The 19,883-nt window shown below is 60.1% G+C and overlaps 1 protein-coding gene across 1 annotated transcript in view; it reads left to right on the top strand.

The window, feature by feature from the left end:
* Nucleotides 1–19,883, top strand: part of GRIK1 (glutamate ionotropic receptor kainate type subunit 1) — a gene marked incomplete at its 5' end in the record, with an annotated part of 111,016 nt that overhangs the window by 33,814 nt on the left and 57,319 nt on the right. The window contains 3 exons of the mRNA XM_081088525.1: nucleotides 6,163–6,330; nucleotides 7,917–8,174; nucleotides 15,617–15,798. Of these exons, the coding sequence (XP_080944651.1) occupies nucleotides 6,163–6,330; nucleotides 7,917–8,174; nucleotides 15,617–15,798 (608 nt within the window). The remainder of the gene's footprint in view (nucleotides 1–6,162; nucleotides 6,331–7,916; nucleotides 8,175–15,616; nucleotides 15,799–19,883) is intronic.

Here is a 19,883-nt window from a genome sequence, read left to right as displayed (position 1 = left end):
CAGATTCCAAACGAGCCCCGAAGGAGGTCGTAGGTGGAGTGGGGAGATGCACTCCAGTTTAATAGCATCGGGTGCCCCTGGGTGTCCCCACAGACCGCCCTCCCCAGGGCAACGCAGCCACCACGAGATGTGGCACCAGCAACGTGGGCATAAAAAGCAGCATGGCCCGGCCACAGGGCTCAGTGGGTGAGCGTCGACCTAGGAACCAGGAGGTCAGGGTTCGATTCCCGTCAGGGCACAGGCCTGGGTTGCAGTCTCGATCCCCAGTGTGGGGCGTGCAGGAGGCGGCCGATCCATGATTCCCTCTCATCATTGATGTTTCTCTCTCTCTCTCCCTCTCCCTTCCTCTCTGAAATCAATAAATATAGATAAATAGATAGATAGATGATAGAGACATATAAATATAATAAAGAGGTAATATGCACCATCACACCATCACAATATGGCAGCACACAGCAGGGGTGGGGCAGCGGGGGTCCAGGTGTCCATGTTGCCCGGCTTCTGCTGGGGTTTCCACGGCCCCGTGGGACCTCTCGCTTCCATAGCCATGGGATCTGATTCCTATAAAAAGTCTTCTCTGGGTCTAGTCTATATCCAGACCCATCCAACTGGCTCTGGTTCCGTGCAGGACCCAACTAACCTACATGGGAAAATCTCTGTCTCCATCCACCTCTTTGGGGCTGAGCCCCAGTGGGGGGCGTGGAGGAGGCAGCGATCCATGATTCTCTCACCATTGATGTTTCTGTCTCTCTCCCTCCCCCTTCCTCTCTGAAATCAATAAAAACATATTTTAAGAAATAAAACAGCAGAACTGTGATCAGATTTAGGCCATAAATGTGATCCTGATGTGTCACAGAGATGGTGGAGGCGAGACTGGGCTTAGGGAAAGTGAGTGAAATATGGAGGAATTGTGAAAGGACGCAGCCACCTGCTAATGGTCACAGGCTGGAGCAGCCGCTCAGGTCTGCATGGCTGAGGGGAAGATACTGACCACAAATGTAAATAAGAAACAGCGTATCTTAACCTAAAGTGATTGCGTTGCCCGTAGTTTACTTCGTGTAAAATAAACGCACCATCACTCCCTCCTCAGTTCGCCAGCATTGTAAGAAGCGACTATACTGTTGGCAAAAGAAGATGAATGGAGATGTAAGGTGGCAGCTGCTACCCTGGGTCGAGGAGCTTGTTGTTGCCGGTGAGCCGGGCACTTTCATTTCTAGGCATCGCCTTTGGGAAGCAACGCGAACGCAGCGCTCATCAGGACAGCAAACTGAAAGCATGCATTTCAACAAGGTCCTGGATCAGTGTTGTTATGACATTTCAATATAATCTAACTGGAGGCCCGGTGCACGAAATTCATGCATGGGGAGGGGGGTCCCTCAGCCCGGCCTGCACCCTCTCCAATCTGGGACCCCTCTCGCGATCCAGGACTGCTGGCTCCTAACTGCTCACCTGCCTGCCTGCCTGATCGCCCCTAACCACCCTGCCTCGGCCCCCGCCGTTTTGTCTGGAAGGACGTCCTGCCACTAGACACGCGTGTGTGTCGCTGGCGCCTGTGCACCAGGTGTGCGGGTAGAATGTCACCTGCTGGGCAGCCTGGTCTTCGGCCCCGCAGTCCCTCGGGCAGACACCAGGGGGTGCGAGAGGGCGCCGAGCCCACAGCTGCCCGGTGGCTTCTCCTGAGTGACCCCTGCAGGACCTGGCTGATGCTCACCTGGGAGGGTCCGTTCTCTCCTCTCTCCCTAGAGGTGGCTGAGCGGCCAGGCTGGGAGGTCCGGGGGGAGGGGCCAGGAACAGCAGCGATGCTAATGGCCTTTCCTCGCTAATGGCCTTTCCTCGCGCTCCGCCCGCACCTGCCGTCCCCACGGAGACACCTGGGAGCCGGCTCGATGCCCCGAGGCCGCGGCCGCGGCACTAAGGGCTTTCACCGGATGACAGGCAACGCTGTGCCTTTAAGGCAGGATCCCGCAATTCGCAGCTTTGCCCCTGACGGTGCTGGACTGACCTCATCTCGTCGTCCACCTTGGAAGCGGTAACAGGAGAGACGGCCGTCACCATCTGTGAGGTCCTGGCAGGGACTCGATGTTGTTCTGGAATTTGCTCCAAACCATTTAATTCAGCAGCAGCCACTGTTCTCCGCGGCTCGGGCCAGGATCCCGAGTGAACGCACAGTCTTCTTCACTAAATGGACGTAAAACCCATGAAAACAGGAGGACGGGTCCATGGGGGGCAGACACGGAGCGGGGTGAGGGCGGAAGGCCGTGGCCGGGGCTCACCCCTCAATCCCGCGTGGGTGGCGTGTGCCCGCCGGGCCAGGAGCTGCACCGGGGCCACAGGCACGTGAGACAACAAGGCAGATCGGGTCCCGTCGGCCTTCAGAGCCGTCAGGGATGGGGAGAAGGCGGGAGAGGACCCTTGGGGGGTTGGGGGGGCTCTCGGATCCGTCTGCACGAGGCGGGAGCAGAAGGACTTTGTGAGGAGCTGGGATCTGAGGAGCCGCCCACCTAAGACGGGAGAGCTGTCTGCTGTCGGGACGGCTAACAGGACGATCCGAACAGGAGCGAGCTGGGCGTTGCTGGGACCCAGAGGGGCCGGGGCCGGGGTGCTAAACGGGGCACAGAGGCCCCCTCGGGGGGCCGGGCAGCACAGCTGGGATCAGCCAAGAACCTGACACACAGCCCATAGCACAGCCCTCTCACCTGCATCCTCTCTCCTGCACCCTCTCACCCACGCCCACAGCCTCTCCGCCCTCTCCCCGCTTCCCCCTTCATTGCCCACAGGCGTCTCCTCACGTGTGGCCTTTCCACCTGTGACCACGTGACACCATCAAACAACAGCCACCTCCCAGCACCTCGCGTGCTCCCCTCCCTCCACGGCTCTCACACACGGAGGCTTGGCCTGCTGTCTGCCCCTCGCTACACGTAAGTGCTCACTACACGTAAGTACTCACTACACGTGAACGCTCCCTACACGTGAACGCTCCCTACACGTAAACGCTCACTACACGTAAGTGCTCACTACACGTAAACACTCACTACACGTGAACGCTCACTACACGTAAACACTCACTACACGTGAATGCTCACTACACGTGAATGCTCACTACACGTGAATGCTCGCTACACATGAACGCTCGCTACACGTAAGTGCTCACTGCACGTACCACGCAGAAGGGCAGGACTGCTCCCGTGTGCTCGCTGCCATGTTGTTACCGACAGGCGTTTCTCAGGCGGCGGATGAGCTGCCAGGTTAAGAGGACGAGTGAGCAGGTGGGTGCACACGGCCAGGTACACGCCTCCCCGGGAAGCTGCTGGGCGTATGGATGATGTTAAAGAAGCGATTTCCCTCGGGCGCCTCCGAGAGCGAGGGCCCCGCAGGGAGAGGCGGTACAGTCCTGGGCGTGGGCTCCAGCCCTGGAAGTCCCCGGAGCACCGCGTCGTGTGCGAACATTTACGTGACACCAGCCACAGAACGGACGCAAGTCCCTGCGGCTCTACCCTCCGCCTGACACACACACACACACACACACACACACACACACACCCGCTCTGGATGGACCGGCGAGGGGGGTGGCACCCGTGGGCCAACGCGGCGAGTGTGGCGCGAACCCCGAAGGCACTGGACGCCAGAGGAAGACGTGCCAGTTATGTTGTGAGGACACACGACGCGTGCCCCTAACCCAGCGGGGGGCCATCCAGTGTCACGGGCGTTCCTCACGGCGGACCCTGCGCGTCCACAAGCCACGACGCCTGCAGAGAGGAGCGTCGGGGAGAGTCGGTCACACAAACAGGAGCTGACTCCCCGAGGAGCCATGGACCTTCCGTTCGCCACCGGCCGGATCCTTTGGGAATTGGCCGGCATTTGCACAGGACGAACCCCCCCCCTCCTCGCACCCCCACGTCACCCCCACGTCACCCCTGAGTGAGTCATACCTTCGGAGAAGAGGGCCTCCAGGCCAGAGCTCGTCAAACCGGCTCCGTGTACGGGAAGGGCCGCGAGCAGCCGCTAGTGGACACAGGCCCCTGGAGGCCGTGGTCAGTGAGGACCGTCGGCGACCCGCTGGGCCGTGAGCAGCCGCTGGTGGACACACACCCCTGGAGGCCGCGGTCAGTGAGGACCGTCGACGACCTGCTGGGCCGCAAGCCCGCCTGGGCTGCTTAAAAGACCGTCTGTAAGGGCCTGCGGAGCCCAGGCGCGAGTCACGAATATGGATTGGAAAGTGAAATGTAAACGGCAGGGAGGCCTCGCCCCTTCGCTCAAGAGGAAGAAACAGGCATTAACGTCGACGCGGCGGCTGCAAAGCGCTGGCCTGGGGCCCTGAGATGCGCCCGTGTCTGGAGAGTGAGGACGCCGTTCCCCACAGCCAGGCTCTGCCTCCACTCGTTCCTCCGGAGGCACTTTCACCCCGGGGCCCGGGGATTTCTGTGCATGAATCTCAGAGCCGGGGACCGGGCTCACCTTCCGGGTGAGACGGAGGATTTGCTGTGGGGGCGCTGCGTGCAGGCCGGGCGGGCAGGGGTCGTGGGAGCGGGGTTCCGGTCAGGAGGACGCCCCACGGAGGAAACATGCACCCGGGAGGAGGGGCTTCCACCCAGCGAGGCCACGTGGCCCCTGACCAGGCCTCTGCGTGGGAACCAGAGCTGCCTGCTCTTCCACCCACTGTTCCAGCCCCTGGGCAGGGCCCATCTCCTGGGGGCTGAGCACGCGTGGACCATAGCTGAGCACACAGCCTTCTAACCACAGCGCATTCTTTGTTTTAAATCCTCCCCCAGGATGTTTCCCATTGATTTTAGAGAGAGCGAGGCGGGGTGGGGCGGGGGGGGGGAGGGGGGAGACAGAGAAACATCGATGTGATAAGCACATCGATTGGCTGCCTCCTGCACACGCCCGACCAGGGCCTGGGCCCGGGAGGAGCCCGCAACCGAGGGACGTGCCTTTGGCCGGAGTCGGACCCGGGACACTTTGTCGCTGGGCCAGGCCGGCTGGGCCCCACGTGTCCTTTAGGAAGAAGTCAGCACATCGTGAAACATCGCCCCAGTTCGGGGGGAGAACCTGGGTTTGGGGTGATTTAATGCTCCGGGAGCATCTGCCTTCGCTACAGGCCCACAGGCCACTGAGGAGCCGAGAACAAGGGGTTCCCTGAAGGAGACCCTCATGGGGGAGACGGGACCCGACAGGCTGGACTCCAGCCTCAGACCCCGCCCCCCTCCTGCAGCCCAGAGAGGACCAGGACGGCGTTTCCACGGTAACTACCTCATTACCTGTCTCCACGTCAGGAAAACGAGCTGGTTGGAAATGTGGGACTTGAAACACCGTTCAGGCGGGTTCTGAGTGGTCTGAGGCGGGAGAGGCTAGTTCCTGTGTCCTGCTCGGTGGAGGAACGGATTTCGATGGAGACTGGGTGCTTTGGAGCAAGACTGAAGGTTTCCAAAAACCAGACGACAAGCCAACGCAGGCAGTGCTTCGAACCGGCCCTTTGGAAAGCGTTCGCCTCAGACCCCAGGATTCTGAGCCCCCAGCCACAGAACAGATGCTTCCACTCTGAAACCCTCCGCGGGGGGCTCACTGGACCCCTCAGCTCTCTGCACACACACCCCCACCCCCCGAATCTAGCAGGTCTGCTTCCGAATGCGAGGAGCTTGGTTCTCAGGAGACGGCTCAGGGTGTGTTCAGGCGACCACAGCGAGATTCGGGTGCAAATACAGAAATCGCTGCCTCCATCACGTTCCACAGGGCCAACCACGTGGCCACGTTTGCCGTCCGGAGGCGCTGCACAGCCCAGCCGCGGACTTGAAGTCATGAGCACCCACCTGGCGGTGGACCTGTGCGCCCGCCCAGCCCACCTGCTGATCGGCGTGAGCACCGGGGCTGGGACCGGCCTGAGCCGCCTGCGCTTATTCTTTGGCGCCTCTTGTTTGAATCATTTATGTTCTTCTCTTTGAAAAATATACGTGGCCAGTTTGCTCAGTGGGTAGAGCGTCGGCCTGCGGATCAAAGGATTCTGGGTTGGATTCCCGGTCAGGGCACAGGCCCGGGTTGCAGGCTCGATCCGTGATTCTCTGTCATCATTGATGTTTCTCTCTCCCTCTCCCTTCCTCTCTGAAAGCAATAAAAATGTGTTTAAAATCCCGGTGGACACGGGCTCACGCACCTCCTTCCCCGCAGGCGGCGTTTTTGAAACTGCGGAGAGCGAGCCTGCCAACGTGGAGGAGCTAGCCTTCAAGTTCGCCGTCGCCAGCGTCAACAGGAACCGCAGCCTGATGCCCAGCGCCACCCTCACCTACGACATCCAGAGGATCGCCCCTTTCGACAGCTTCGACGCCTCGCGGAGAGGTACCGCGTTCACCCGTCCAAACGCCTCCGGGGCGAGGGGTCTGCTCGGTCCCTCCGTGTGCCCCCGTGGCCATCGCTGTGCGGAGGGGCTGCCGGGGTTCCTGTGGGTACAGGGGTCCCCGTCCTAAGGGAGGCGCCCGGCTGCGCGTCCCTCCGCTCAGCTCGCCCCTCGCACCCCGGCCCGGGAGGAACCGGCTCCGCTGTGAGTGGAGACGTCGGGCTGGCTCTGCCTCTCGGCCCGAAGCCGAGATCCCGCGTGACCGTGGGCGGTGCAGGCAGAGCAGACGCGTGGCAGGCCCGTCCTCACCTCCGTCTCACGGGTTGCAGACCCCGGGGCTGACCCAGCGCCTTCCCGGCTCCCTTAACCCCTTTCCACACGGTCACGGAAACGGGACGATGACCGACACTGAGTCGTTACGTTGTGCACCAGCCACTGGTGTCCCGTCAGATCTCAATCTCCACAAAAAAGGTAAAAATAAGGGGAAAAACGAACAAATAAATACAGCGGAGAACTTGGGGTCAAAGAAGTCAGTGTGCTCTCCGCGTGCCCCCGTGTGGAAAGGAGAGCCACACCCACCACAAAAACAGGAACTAATTGGAATCAGATTAAATGATTACAGGTTAAGCCGTGAGAACAACCCCACCATCTGCTCATTCGATTCCCTTTTGCCTTCGGACAGAAAAGTTTCTAAAAAGTAACCTAATTCCTAGGCAGGCGGCGAGGTTTCCCTCCCGGGAAGAGTTGGGTGGGGCCTGTTTTGGGGTCTGCTGATACCAGAGGGGACTCTGAGACACGGTCACATTTTTAAATTATGTTTTTATTGATGTCAGAGAGGAAGGGAGAGACCGAGAGAGACATCCATGATGAGAGGGAATCATGGATCGGCTGCTCCTGCACGCCCCCCACTGGGGATGGAGCCCACAACCCGGGCATGTGCCCTGACCGGAATCGAACCCTGACCTCCTGGTTCACAGGTTGATGCTCAGCCATGGAGCCACGCCGGCCGGGCCATAAATTATTTGTTAAACACACGTCGACTGGGTTTTGGGCTGCACACTGGCTGGTGTGGAGCTGAGAGGGTGACGGAGCTGGGCCCTGACAGTCTCCGTCCTCTGATATCCGTCGTGGACACAGCGTCTCCCAATGCCCTGTAGGTGCTGCTACTCGTTATCCTGTCATTAGTGGGGCGTCAGCACCTCGGGGTGCTCTCTGGCCGTTTCCTGCAGGAGCTAAAGCGCCTGCAGCCGCCCAGCACGTCTTCCGACTCCTGTGGCCACGCTGACACCGTCGCTGCCGCCGGCAGGTGACACACCCCACTCACCTGGCGTCACTCACCTGGTGTTCACTCAGCGAAGGGCTGTAGATGCCCTGGAGGCTCCTGGTGACCCCGAAACCAGGCCAGGGATTTAGACTCCACCTGAGGCCCAGCCGGCGGGGCTCAGTGGCTGAGCATCGACCTGTGAACCAGGAGGTCAGGGTTCGATTCCCCGTCAGGGCACAGGCTGGGGGGGGGGGGGGGGGATTCACAGGAATTCACAGCTCTCTCTCTCTCTCTCTCTCTCTGCACCCCCCCCCCCGCGGGCAGCCTGCGACCAGCTGGCCCTGGGTGTGGCCGCGCTCTTCGGCCCCACGCACAGCCCCTCGGCCAGCGCCGTGCAGTCCATCTGCCACGCCCTGCAGGTCCCGCACATCCAGACCCGCTGGAAGCCCCCCTCGGCGGACGCCCGAGACGCGTTCCACGTCAACCTGCACCCCGACCCGGCGGCCGTCGGCAGGGCTGTGCTGGACCTGGTCCTCCACTACGGCTGGCGGGCCCTGACCGTGGTGTACGAGGATGGCACAGGTAGCCCTGTGGACAGGGACCCCCCCCCGTGGACAGGGACCCCCCCCCCCCCGTGGACAGGGACCCGCCCCAGGGACTCTGGCCTCGCTCAGCAGGCGGTGGGGAGGGGGTGCTCTCATGGGGGTGGGAGGGGGTGCTCTGATGGGGGGGAGAGGGGGTGCTCTGATGGGGGTGGGGAGGGGGGTGCTCTGACGGGGGTGGGGAGGGGGTGCTCTGATGGGGGGAGAGGGGGTGCTCTGATGGGGGTGGGGAGGGGGGTGCTCTGACAGGGGGTGGGGAGGGGGTGCTCTGATGGGAGTGGGGAGGGGGTGCTCTGACGGGGGTGGGGAGGGGGTGCTCTGGCGGGGTGGGGAGGGGGGTGCTCTGACGGGGGGTGGGGAGGGGGGTGCTCTGATGGGGATGGGGAGGAGGTGCTCTGATGGGGGGAGAGGGGGTGCTCTGACAGGGGGTGGGGAGGGGGTGCTCTGACGGGGGGTGGGGAGGGGGTGCTCTGACGGGGGGATGCTCCGGCCAGCCAATCCAGCGTCTGTGGGGGAGTGATTTTTTCATCATTAATTTTTTAAAAGGATTTTTAAAAAGAAATACCACCTTTTTGATATATAAGTTATCTAGTCAGAATATTACAGACGTCGCTTCATATACCCCACAGTCAGGCCTGGGCCAGGACCCCATTTCCTAAGCAATACAGTGGGAGTTCAGGACAACACAGAGTTCAACTCTGACCTGATAACAGTGTTTCATCCTCATGTCCCTTCCTCCCAGCACCCCACTCCCCGTCCCTTCCTCCCAGCACCCCACTCCCCGTCCCTTCCTCCCAGCACCCCACTCCCTGTCCCTTCCACCCAGCACCCCATTCCCCGTCCCTTCCACCCAGCACCCCACTCCCCATCCCTTCCACCCAGCACCCCACTCCCCGTCCCTTCCACCCAGCACCCCACTCCCCGTCCCTTCCAGCACCCCACTCCCCGTCCCTTTCTCCCAGCACCCCACTCCCTGTCCCTTCCACCCAGCACCCCACTCCCCATCCATTCCACCCAGCACCCCACTCCCCATCCCTTCCACCCAGCACCCCACTCCCCGTCCCTTCCAGCACCCCACTCCCCATCCCTTTCTCCCAGCACCCCACTCCCTGTCCCTTCCTCCCAGCACCCCACTCCCTGTCCCTTCCAGCCACCACCCCTCACCCATGACCCCTCGCCCACCGCGCTCTTAAACCTGGTGCGGAGCCCAGCACTTCCACCCCTTGTCACCCCAGAGTGGCTGGGATGAGGAGCCCAGACTCCCAGCATGGAGGAGCTGGTAATTTACAACTCACCTTCCCCGCCCTCAGGGCGTCCTTCCCTTCAGGCACCGTGTCTCCTGGCCAGACCTGTGTTTCAGAATTCAGCTGAGAAACCCCTTCAGGCCGCGTGCCGGGCACAGGGCCTCCCCTCTGCGTCCTGGGGAACACGGGCCCTCTCCTGTGGGGAGTCTCGCCTCCTGTGATGCGCTTTCTATGTGTGTGTGAGGATCTGCACTCACACATGCTGTTTCTGGGGTGACGCACTCACCACCATCTGTTTCTGTCGACGTGGTGAGGCCTGAGAACGTAGCTCCCCGATTGGGAAAGGCCTCCTCGCCTGCTTCGAGGTCCCCAGGACGAGGAGCCTGATGCATGTGTGGTGTCGGGGTCCCGGCGTGGGGTCCGGGGGTCCACAGCTGAGGCCTAATGACCGGGACCTGGGTTAGACTTGGGGAAACCTGGCCCTTTTCTCTCGAACCCGCGCTCACTAACTGCCACTCTCCCCATCCGGCCTGGACCAGCTGCCTCCCCAGGAGCCGATCTCTCCAGCCGGGTGCCCGGCAGCCACCGTCTAGAGGGGTCCTTGAGGTCCCTCCCTATTCCCAGCACCTGTGACCAAGCTCAGGGCCCCCCAACCTGTTAACCTCACTCTCCTCCCGCAAAACAGCAGCCACCCGGCCTCCTCGGGGGCCTGTGCCCGGTGCACCGAGCCGTGAAGGCACGTGGCACACAGCACGCAACACAGCAATGCACACAGCACGGCAATGCACACAGCACGGCAATGCACACAGCACGGCAATGCACATGGCACGGCAATGCACACGGCACAGCAATGCACGCAACACGGCAATGCACACAGCAGGGCAAGGCACACAGCACGGCAATGCACACAGCACGGCAATGCACACAGCAGGGCAAGGCACACAGCACAGCAATGCACACAGCACGGCAATGCACACAGCACGGCAATGCACACAGAACGGCAATGCACACGGCACGGCAATGCACACGGCACGGCAATGCACACAGCACGGCAATGCACACAGCAGGGCAATGCACGCAGCAGGGCAATGCATGCAGCAGGGCAATGCACGCAGCAGGGCAATGCACGCAGCACAGCAATGCACGCAGCACGGCAATGCACGCAGCACGGCAATGCACACATCACAGCAATGCACGCAGCAGGGCAATGCACGCAGCACGGCAATGCACGCAGCACAGCAATGCACACAGCACGGCAATGCACGCAGCACGGCAATGCACGCAGCACAGCAATGCACATGGCACGGCAATGCACACAGCAATGCTGTTGTCACTTAAGGGGGATCCTGGGAAATTTCATTTATTTCTGTATTTTTTGGTTTTGTATTTTCCGGGGAAATTTCGAACGCCCTGGAAGGAACGGGTCCTTTTTCCCAGGGTCCCCGTGTTCATGCCAATCAGCGTCTCTCCTGGTCGTGCCCGAGAGCAGATGGGCAGGTGGCCCAGGCCAGGGCCCCGCAGTGGCCGCCGGCATTTCGGAAGCTCCCTGTCAGCGTGTAACTAACCCGCTCCCTGCTCCCCGGCACCTCCAACCGACGGTGCGGTTCCGGCTGCGTTCCCGGCGCCGGGGTGGACACGGGAGGCCTGTGTGATTTCACAGCTGCAGGTTTGCCTTGTTCTTTGTTTTTTAAAGTTTTTATTTATTTTTTGGAGAGAGAGGAAGGGAGGGGGATAGAAAGATGGAAACATTGATGAGAGAGGATCACCGACCGGCCGCCTCCTGTACGGCCCCGACTGGGCCTCGAGCCTGCAATCAAGGAACGTGCCCTTGACCAGAACCGAACCCGGGACCCTTCAGTCCGAGGCCGGCGCTGTAAGCAGGGGCCCCGCCGGGCAGGCTGCCTCTTCCTTTAGGAAGATGGGAACTTGGGGGAAGCTGTGACCGTGGACCAGGAGGTCCCGCACCCCCTCCCTCCGGGCTCCGGGCTGTCGCGGCCTCGCCGCCTCGTCCCTGTGGTTCTCGCTGTGAAAACAGCTGCAGCGACTGGGACGACGAGAAATACCTTATGACACATTCACCCCTAAACACAGCGCGTGTCCCGAGAGGAGGACCTGCCGTTGTCACCGCACGACAGTCACAAACACGGACCACGGAACGCCGCCCGGCCGCGAGGCTCAGGGGCTGAGCGTCGACCTGTGAGCCAGGAGGTCAGGGTTCGACTCCTGGTCAGGGCACAGGTCTGGTTGGGGCTCCATCCCCAGTGAGGGGCACGCAGGAGGCAGACAGTCAATGATTCCCTCTCATCACTGATGTTTCTCTCTCCCTCTCCCTTCCTCTCTGAAACCAGTAAAAACAGTTTTTAAAAAAAGCCCTTTGAATTGTACCTCCCACCAGGCCGGCCAAGGAGGGGCAGGCTTCCTCCACGCAGACACGTGCTCGGAGGGAAGGCGAGCCCTGTCCCCGCTGCTCGTCCCCGGGACCTGGGTCTGTCACCCCTCCATGGCCCGTCCTCTGCACACACTCCCGTGCAGACCAAGCCGAGGTGGGGCCCAGCGTGAGCTCTTCCGGAGGGAAACCGAGTCCGCGAGCCTGGTCGTGTACGGGTGCTCTTCTCCCCGTCCTCTTGGTGATGAAATAACCGACTTCTGTGAAATGGCCGGGAGAGTTGCCGTCACCCTGATTCGGGGGGGGGGGGGGGGGGGGCGTTGACGAAGCCTCTTTGCCAAGTGAAGGTCGAAGGCTTCCCGCTGAGCGAGCCCTTCCTCCATTCCTTTCTGCAGTTACCTGCTTACAACGGTAGTTAGTTAGCTAGTTAGTCAGTTAGTTAGCTAGTTAGTTAGTCAGTCAGTTAGTTAGTGAGCTAGTTAGTTAGCTAGTTAGTCAGTCAGTTAGTCCATTAGTTAGCTAGTTAGTCAGTCAGTTAGTTAGCTAGTCAGTCAGTTAGTGAGCTAGCTAGTCAGTTAGTTAGTGAGCTAGTTAGTCAGTTAGTTAGCTAGTCAGTCAGTTAGTGAGTGAGCTAGTTAGTCAGTTAGTGAGTGAGCTACTTAGTCAGTTAGTTAGTTAGTTAGCTAGTCAGTCAGTTAGTTAGTGAGCTAGTTAGTTAGCTAGTTAGTCAGTCAGTTAGTTAGCTAGTCAGTCAGTTAGTTAGTTAGCTAGTCAGTCAGTTAGCTAGCTAGTTAGTCAGTCAGTTAACTAGTTAGCTAGCTAGTTAGTAATTCAGTCAGTTGTTCCGTGATCTGAAGCCTCAGTCAGGAGCCGCCTGACTTGGTGACAAGAGCCTGGATTGGGCGTCGAGAGGTTTAAGCCCGGACACGACCTTGCGTGAGCTGCCCTCTCCGTGGGCCCCGCTCACCGTCCCTGGAGTCAGGCAGCAGCCCAGGCCCATCCAGGGCGAGAGCCGGCCGCCCGTGTCCTGTGCGGCGTGAGGACCGGAGCGCCACGTGTCCACGCACACCCTCGGCCATTAGCGGGGGGCCTGGCGCACAGGGAGCCCCGGAAACGTTAGTGTTTCTAAAAGCCAATGGAGCGAGGAAACGTTTCAGCTTTAAATGCCAAACAGCTGCGCGCGCGTCAGCGTGACAGGAGGACACGCAGGATTGGCGCTCCGTCCGCCACGCGATAGAGCAGGCCCTGCAGGGCTCGCGCGCGTTTTAAATGCTTCCTGTTTCCTGTGAGGCCCACACGGACCTCCCTGCGGTCCTGCTCCAGGGGAGTGTGTGAGAGAGAGAGAGAGAGAGAGAGAGAGAGAGAGAGAGAGATGGCGGAGCAGGAGGGTAGGAAACGCCAGGGGACGCGGAGCAGCCGGCAGGGAAGAAGGAAGGATGGCCCGGCTGGTGTTGCCCAGTGGATAGAGCATCGGCCTGCGGACCGAAGGGTCCCGGGTTCGATTCCCGTCAGCGCACATGCCTGGGTGGTGGGCTCGATCCCCTAGGAGGCCTAGAGGAGGCAGGTGATCCATGATTCTCTCTCATCATTGATGTTTCCATCTCTCTCTCTGTTCCTCCCTCTGAAATCAATAAAAATATGTTTTTTAAAAAAGAAGGAAGAGTGGGGGGTGCCTGTCTCTCAGTTCCCGTCTCATCAGATAACTCAGCTGCGCCTGTTCCCGGCACAGCTGTCTCTGTGTGTGAGGGGGACGCGGACGGGAGGTCGGGGAGCGGGCTCCCTGAGGACAGTGGGGTCCACGCCCCTCCCGCTCCCCCAGGGCCCTCAGGAGCCACTGACTGCGGGGCCTGGCTTTGCTCCCTTGCTCTGCGGAGACAGCGGCGCTTGCTTCACGGGCAGCCGTGAGGACTCAGGGGCTCCCGTCCTCGGCTGGTCCTGTCCCGCCCTGAGTGCGCATCGGACAGGTGGGTCGGGAGGAGGCCGGTGCTCCTGATTGGCCCTGAGCGCCTTCCATCGTGTTGATTGACTTGACAAGAAGCAGGTGCCAGGAAGGCAGCCAGCTCACATCCAGTTTCAGGCTGAAGCATTTAGGGGGGTGCTGAGCGGGAGGCTCCGTGGGCTCCCGCCTCCTGCATCCTCGCCCTCCCATTGGACTCGTCCGTCAGCGCCACCTGTGCCTGGTCCTGGAGGAACCCCTGGACGTGGGAGCCTGAAGGATGTGCCTTTGGGGGGAAGAGCTGGAAACCAGGAGACGAAGGCCGCGCGTGCAGCCGGGCAGCTGGCGTCGGGCCATCGGCCGCGTCTCCCACCACGCACGCCGCCGTTTCCATCTGAACGTGACGAAGCTCAGCGTTTCCAACGGTTCCCGAAGCCCACAGTTCCCGAGGGCACAGAGCTGTGTAATTTTTTTTAAAAAGTCAATTTTGCGACGTGACGGGCGTGGCCAACTGAGTCGACAGCGCGGCCGAGGTAACGGGGAGCCGGGTGTGACTGTGCGTCGCGCCCATATGCACTTCTGTTAACAACCGGCGCGGCCAGCCCTGGCTGGGGTGGCTCAGGGGCTGAGCATCGGCCTGCGGATTGAAGGGTCCTGGGTTCGATCCCCAGTCAGGGCACAGGCCCAGGCTGTGGGCTCCATCCCCAGCGGGGGGCGCGCGGGAGGCAGCCGATCAGTGATCCTCTCTCTTCTCTGCTGTTTCTGTCTCCCTCCCGCTCCCTCCTCCCTGAAATCAATAAAAACATATTTTAAAAAACAAACAGAAGCCAGCGCCACTCACAGTCCTACTCGCGGGAAAGCACACATCCCGCCAGCGTGGGCCGCGCCCTTCCCTACAGGCGGCAGGAGGGGGTTAGAGGCTGTTCGCTTCCCTCGCCGCCGTCTCTGAGGCGTCTGTGGCCTCTTTACTTTAATGGAGAAAGGATTCCCCACGTCAACACGCCGCCCCGTCAGCGAGAGCCCAGGAGCCGCTTCTAAGGAGGCTCCGTGGGGAGGACGCCACCACTCAGGGCAGCGGTTCTCACCTTCCTGGCGCCGCGACCCTTTCATACGCCTCCTCATGCTGTGGTGACCCCCAGCCATAACGTTATTCTCATGGCTACTTCATCACTGTCATGTTGCTGCTGTTATGAATCGTCATGTAAATGTCTGATATGCAGGATGTATTTTCATTGTTACAAATTGAACATAATGAAAGCATGGTGATTAATCGCAAAAACAATATGTAATTATAGAGGTGTTTTCCGATGGTCTTAGGCGACCCCTGTGAAAGGGTCATTCGACCCCCAAAGGGGTCGCAACCCACAGGTTGTGAACCCCTGACTTAGGGCCACCGGCTCCTCAGCCGGGAAACCTCGTCACCGAGAAACCCTGGCGGGGCCCCCAGGGGTCACAGCCCACGAAGTCCCCCCACCCCCGGCTGGTGGAGGGGCAGGTGTTCCCTGTCGCACGGAGCCACTTCCTGTTTACGCCCGTGTGAGGGGCACGGACGTCATTTGTTACCGGTGTGGGGTGTCAGCTGCAGAGGATGATTGCACCCCAATGCATTCCTGGTGTGCTTGGGAGAGTGCGCGTCCCGGCCCCGTGTCCCCCACACACAGCCACGCATCCCCCACACGCAACCACACGTCCCACACACACAGCCACGCGTCCCCCACACGCGGCCACGCAGTGCATCCGCCTGGGCAGAGGAACCACACGCGTGCCGTCAGCAGTGTGACCTGGACGGGCCCCTGGCTACCTTTCGGGGATGATGGGAGATGCTGGAATGAACACGTGTCCTCTGACCTCTGCAGGTCTGATCCGCCTGCAGGAGCTCATCAAGGCCCCCTCCAGACACAACCTCCGGCTCCGGATCCGGCAGCTGCCCCCCGGGACCCAGGACGCCAAGGCCCTGCTCAAGGAGATGAAGGGGGCCCGCGAGTTCCACGTGGTCTTCGACTGCTCCCTGGAGACGACCGCCCAGGTCTTGCAGCAGGTGAGGGGCGGGAGGGGGGGCGCGCGGCAGGACACGCGTTGCTCTCTCCCAGGATCGCGTCCGGCCTCCCCAGCGCAGCCCCAGCACCGGCCGCCCCGAGGCTGGAAGTGGCCCTTTCGGACCCATTAGGAGGCCAGGGCCCCGGGACCGCAGACGTCTTCGCCAAAGCCCCTGCCGCTGGTCCTGTGTGCATGCGGGACGGACGCAGGTGGGTGGTGTGCAGAGGGGAGCGGAGACGGGGCCCTGCAAGGCCCTTAAGCATCTCTCTCTCTCTCTCTCTCTCTCTCTCTCTCTCACTCTCTCTCTCTCTCTCTCTTTCTCTTTAAATCCTCCGCCCCACCCCCCCGGGTCCATGGGTGAGCATGTCTTCCCGGGGGCTCCTGGATTTCTGGGGAAAATGCAGCCCGCCGCTCAGACGAATCCATATAAATAGCTTTTCTCTCACCCCTGAGACGTCCTCTCGGGCCGGGAGGCTTGGCCTTCTCTCCAGCACACGTTCCATCCCCCGTCGCCTTCATCCTCTCTGACCACTTTGTAATGATCCTCAGAGAACAAGTCCTCGCGTGCACTTTGGGGAAGACGTCTGACATTCACTAGAGGGGAGGGGGCGGGGGGGGCTGCGTTATTCTTGGTCGCGCTGAGCACCCAGCGAAGCAATTATTTCTATTCAGAAGGAACAGTGCTGTGTGATGAGAAGCTGCAAAGTTATTTCCCAAAAATTAGTTAGAAATTCAAATGTCAAGACTGGATTCAGCTGCAGAGACTCAGGGCTTGGTCGGGACCAAGTGCCTCATCAGCCTCTGCACTTTGAGCGGGGAACCCCCCCAGCCTGCCCTGGGGACCCGTCGGGCTCCTGGCTCCCCCGCACCACCACTGCCCCTTGCTGGCTCCTACGAGCGCCATCCCACCCCCTCCCCAGGCCTGGCTGGTGGAGAACTTAGGCCAAGACAAGCACAGGAAACTGACCTGCAGGATGGCTGGCAGCACCCACCCCCCTCAGTCACACAAGGAGCCTGGATGTGATGGTATCACCCTGATTTTGCAAATGAAATGTGAAGCTCAGAGTCAGTAATAATTTCATCCGCCATGGGCATGGACGGACCTGCTCTTTTTATGTTCAATATGTATTTCTTTTATTGATTTCAGAGAGGAAGGGGGAGGGAAAGAGAGAGAATCATGGATCAGCTGCCTCCTGCACACTCCCTACTGGGGATCGAGCCTGTGACTGCGCATGTGGTCTTGACCGGAATCGAACCCGGGACCCTTCAGTCCGCAGGCCGACACTCTATCCACTGAGCCACACCGGCCAGGGCAGATGGAGCCTGCTCTTAATGCCAAAACCCGTGGCCGGCATGACCTGCCCAGGCCTCTCTCCCTCGGTGCCAGCCCCAGCCTCCGCCAGCAACGCTCGGCTGGTCCCGGGCGCCCGTCTTCTCCCTGCTTCCCGCCTCTCCACTTGCAGTTCCAACGCCTGGAACATTCTTCCCGTTGGGTGTGTCTCGCTCACATCGGTGTTTCTCTCTGCCTTTCCCTCTCTCTCCCACTCTCTCTCAAAATCCATGGAAAAATAGCCTCGGTGAGGATTAAAAAAATAAAAAATAAAAAGCAAGTCCGAGAGAAGATGCACGTTTAACGCCTGGCTTCCCGCTGTGGGAGGCGAGTGCACCGCCGATTAGTCACGCAGCCGTGTGCGTGGATTCTTTCCTGGCGTAAGTTGTGCCTCGCGGCTGTGGGTGGGGCGCGGAGGTGGAGGTGGGTCTCCTGTGGTTACCACCCTCAGCCCTCGCCGAGCCCGTGTTTGGAACCTACACCAACGAGGGGCGTCATTTCTCACCATCAGTCAGATCGGGGAGACCTTGGGGGTGGCCTTGAACGAGCACGTGCTGCGCGGCCTGGCCATGGGGTGAGACGCGGCCTGGCCACGGGGTGAGACGCGGCCTGGCCACGGGGTGAGACGCGGCCTGGCCACGGGGGTGAGACGCGGCCTGGCCACGGGGTGAGACGCGGCCTGGCCACGGGGTGAGACGCGGCCTGGGCACGGGGGTGAGACGCGGCCTGGCCACGGGGTGAGACGCGGCCTGGCCACGGGGGGTGAGACGCGGCCTGGCCACGGGGGTGAGACGCGGCCTGGCCACGGGGGTGAGACGCGGCCTGGCCACGGGGGGTGAGACGCGGCCTGGCCACGGGGGGTGAGACGCGGCCTGGCCACGGGGGTGAGACGCGGCCTGGCCACGGGGTGAGACGCGGCCTGGCCACGGGGTGAGACGCGGCCTGGGCACGGGGGGTGAGATGCGGCCTGGGCACGGGGGTGAGATGCGGCCTGGCCACGGGGTGAGACGCGGCCTGGCCACGGGGTGAGACGCGGCCTGGGCACGGGGGTGAGACGTGGCCTGGCCACGGGGTGAGACGCGGCCTGGCCACGGGGTGAGATGCGGCCTGGGCACGGGGGTGAGATGCGGCCTGGCAAAGAACTCTTAGGAAACTTCATTTCCCGATTATGCTTTTACTGGGAGAGCTGACATTTATCCTGATAGGACGTTTCCTTAATCCCTTAGTGACTTGTAGCTGAAATAACAACCTACAGAGGGAAAACCCTGTGTGACTGCAGCGCTCCCCCCTGTAAGTGCTCTGCTCTCGGACGACAGGCCATTAAAGGACCATCTCTTAGCCCGGCCGGCGTGGCTCAGGGGTTGAGCATCAACTCCCGGTCAAGGCACAGGCCCGGGTTGCGGGCTCGATCCCAGTGTGGGGCGTGCAGGAGGCAGTCGGTCCATGGTTCTCTCTCATCACTGATGTTCCTATCTCTCTCTCCCTCTCCCTTCCTCTCTGAAATCAATAAAAATATATATTTTTTAAAAAGCAGGAGACCTATTAGCTGCTTCTTCATGCATCTTCGTAGCTCTTTCTTGACGTTGAATAAGGGGCATATCGAATGGATATTGGCCTCCAGGTATGACAATAAAATGCTCATAAAAATAATAAGTTGAATGGTTGCTTTTCAAAAAAGCATCTCACGTCTTATTCACCTGTGACACCCTCTGGCTTTTGCTCGTGGTGAGTGTTTGGATTCCTGCTTCCGTGTCGTTGCTAGGAATCGGTCTGTCTAGATTTGCCGTTTCTTCCTGTTCGGTCCTGGCAGGTCGTGCGCTGCTGGACGCGTATCCGTACCCCCAGGCTGCCCCTGGGCGGGGAGGCAGCCATGGACAGCATTCTCCAATGACCCCGTATATTTCTGTGGTGTCGGCTGTAGCTTCGTTCACTTATGACTTCAGTGACTTGAGCGCTTTCTTTCCTGGAGCGTTTGCCTGAAGGTTTGTCAGTTTTGTATCTTTTCAAAGAGCAAGCCCCCAACTTCAGTGCCGTTTCCACTGGTGTGTTTTCATCTCTGTGGCGTTTACAGCCGCTCCGGTCTTTATTAGTCCTCCCTGCTGGTGGTTCTTCTCTTCCCAGTTCCTTTAGGTGGAAAGGTGGGTTGTTTATTTGAGCTTTTTATTGTTTCTTGAACCTGTGTAGCTACGAGCCTCCTCTTAGAACTGACTTAGTTGTGTCCCAGAAGTTTGGGGAAGTTGAGTTTCTCATTATTTGTCTTAAGGTCATTCTTTCTTTCCTGTTGAGTTCCCGTTGGACCTGCCGGTTGCTTCCTCGCCTGGTGTTGGCTCCACGTGTGTGCGCATCTTTCCCGTCTTCTTCCCGCTGTTGATTTCTAGTCTCACGCCACTGTGGTCGCAAAGGGTGCTTGATGGATTTCAATCTTCTTGAATGTATTGAGGCTTGTGCGCCTGAAATAGAACTTTATCCGGTTTCTGAATGAACTTTTCTATAAATGTCTAATATGACATTTAAAGCCGTTATCTTATTACTAATTTTCTGTCCGGATGATTTATCCATTGACGTGAGTGGGCAGAACAACCCCTACTATTATGGGATGACCGTCAATATCTGTATTTGCGTCTATTAATAATTACTTCTTATACTGAGGTGCCTGTATACGGGGTGCATAGATATTTATGATGGTACGGCCTTCCCTGGGGCTGACCCCTTTATCGGTATGTAATGCCTTTTTTTGCATTCTTTGTTTTAAAGAC

This window comes from Myotis nattereri, assembly GCF_964212035.1.
Source record: "Myotis nattereri genome assembly, chromosome: 3".
NCBI classification, from domain to species: Eukaryota; Metazoa; Chordata; class Mammalia; order Chiroptera; family Vespertilionidae; genus Myotis; species Myotis nattereri.
Note: the sequence above shows the minus strand (reverse complement) of the source record. Positions and strands in the feature narration are given on the sequence as shown.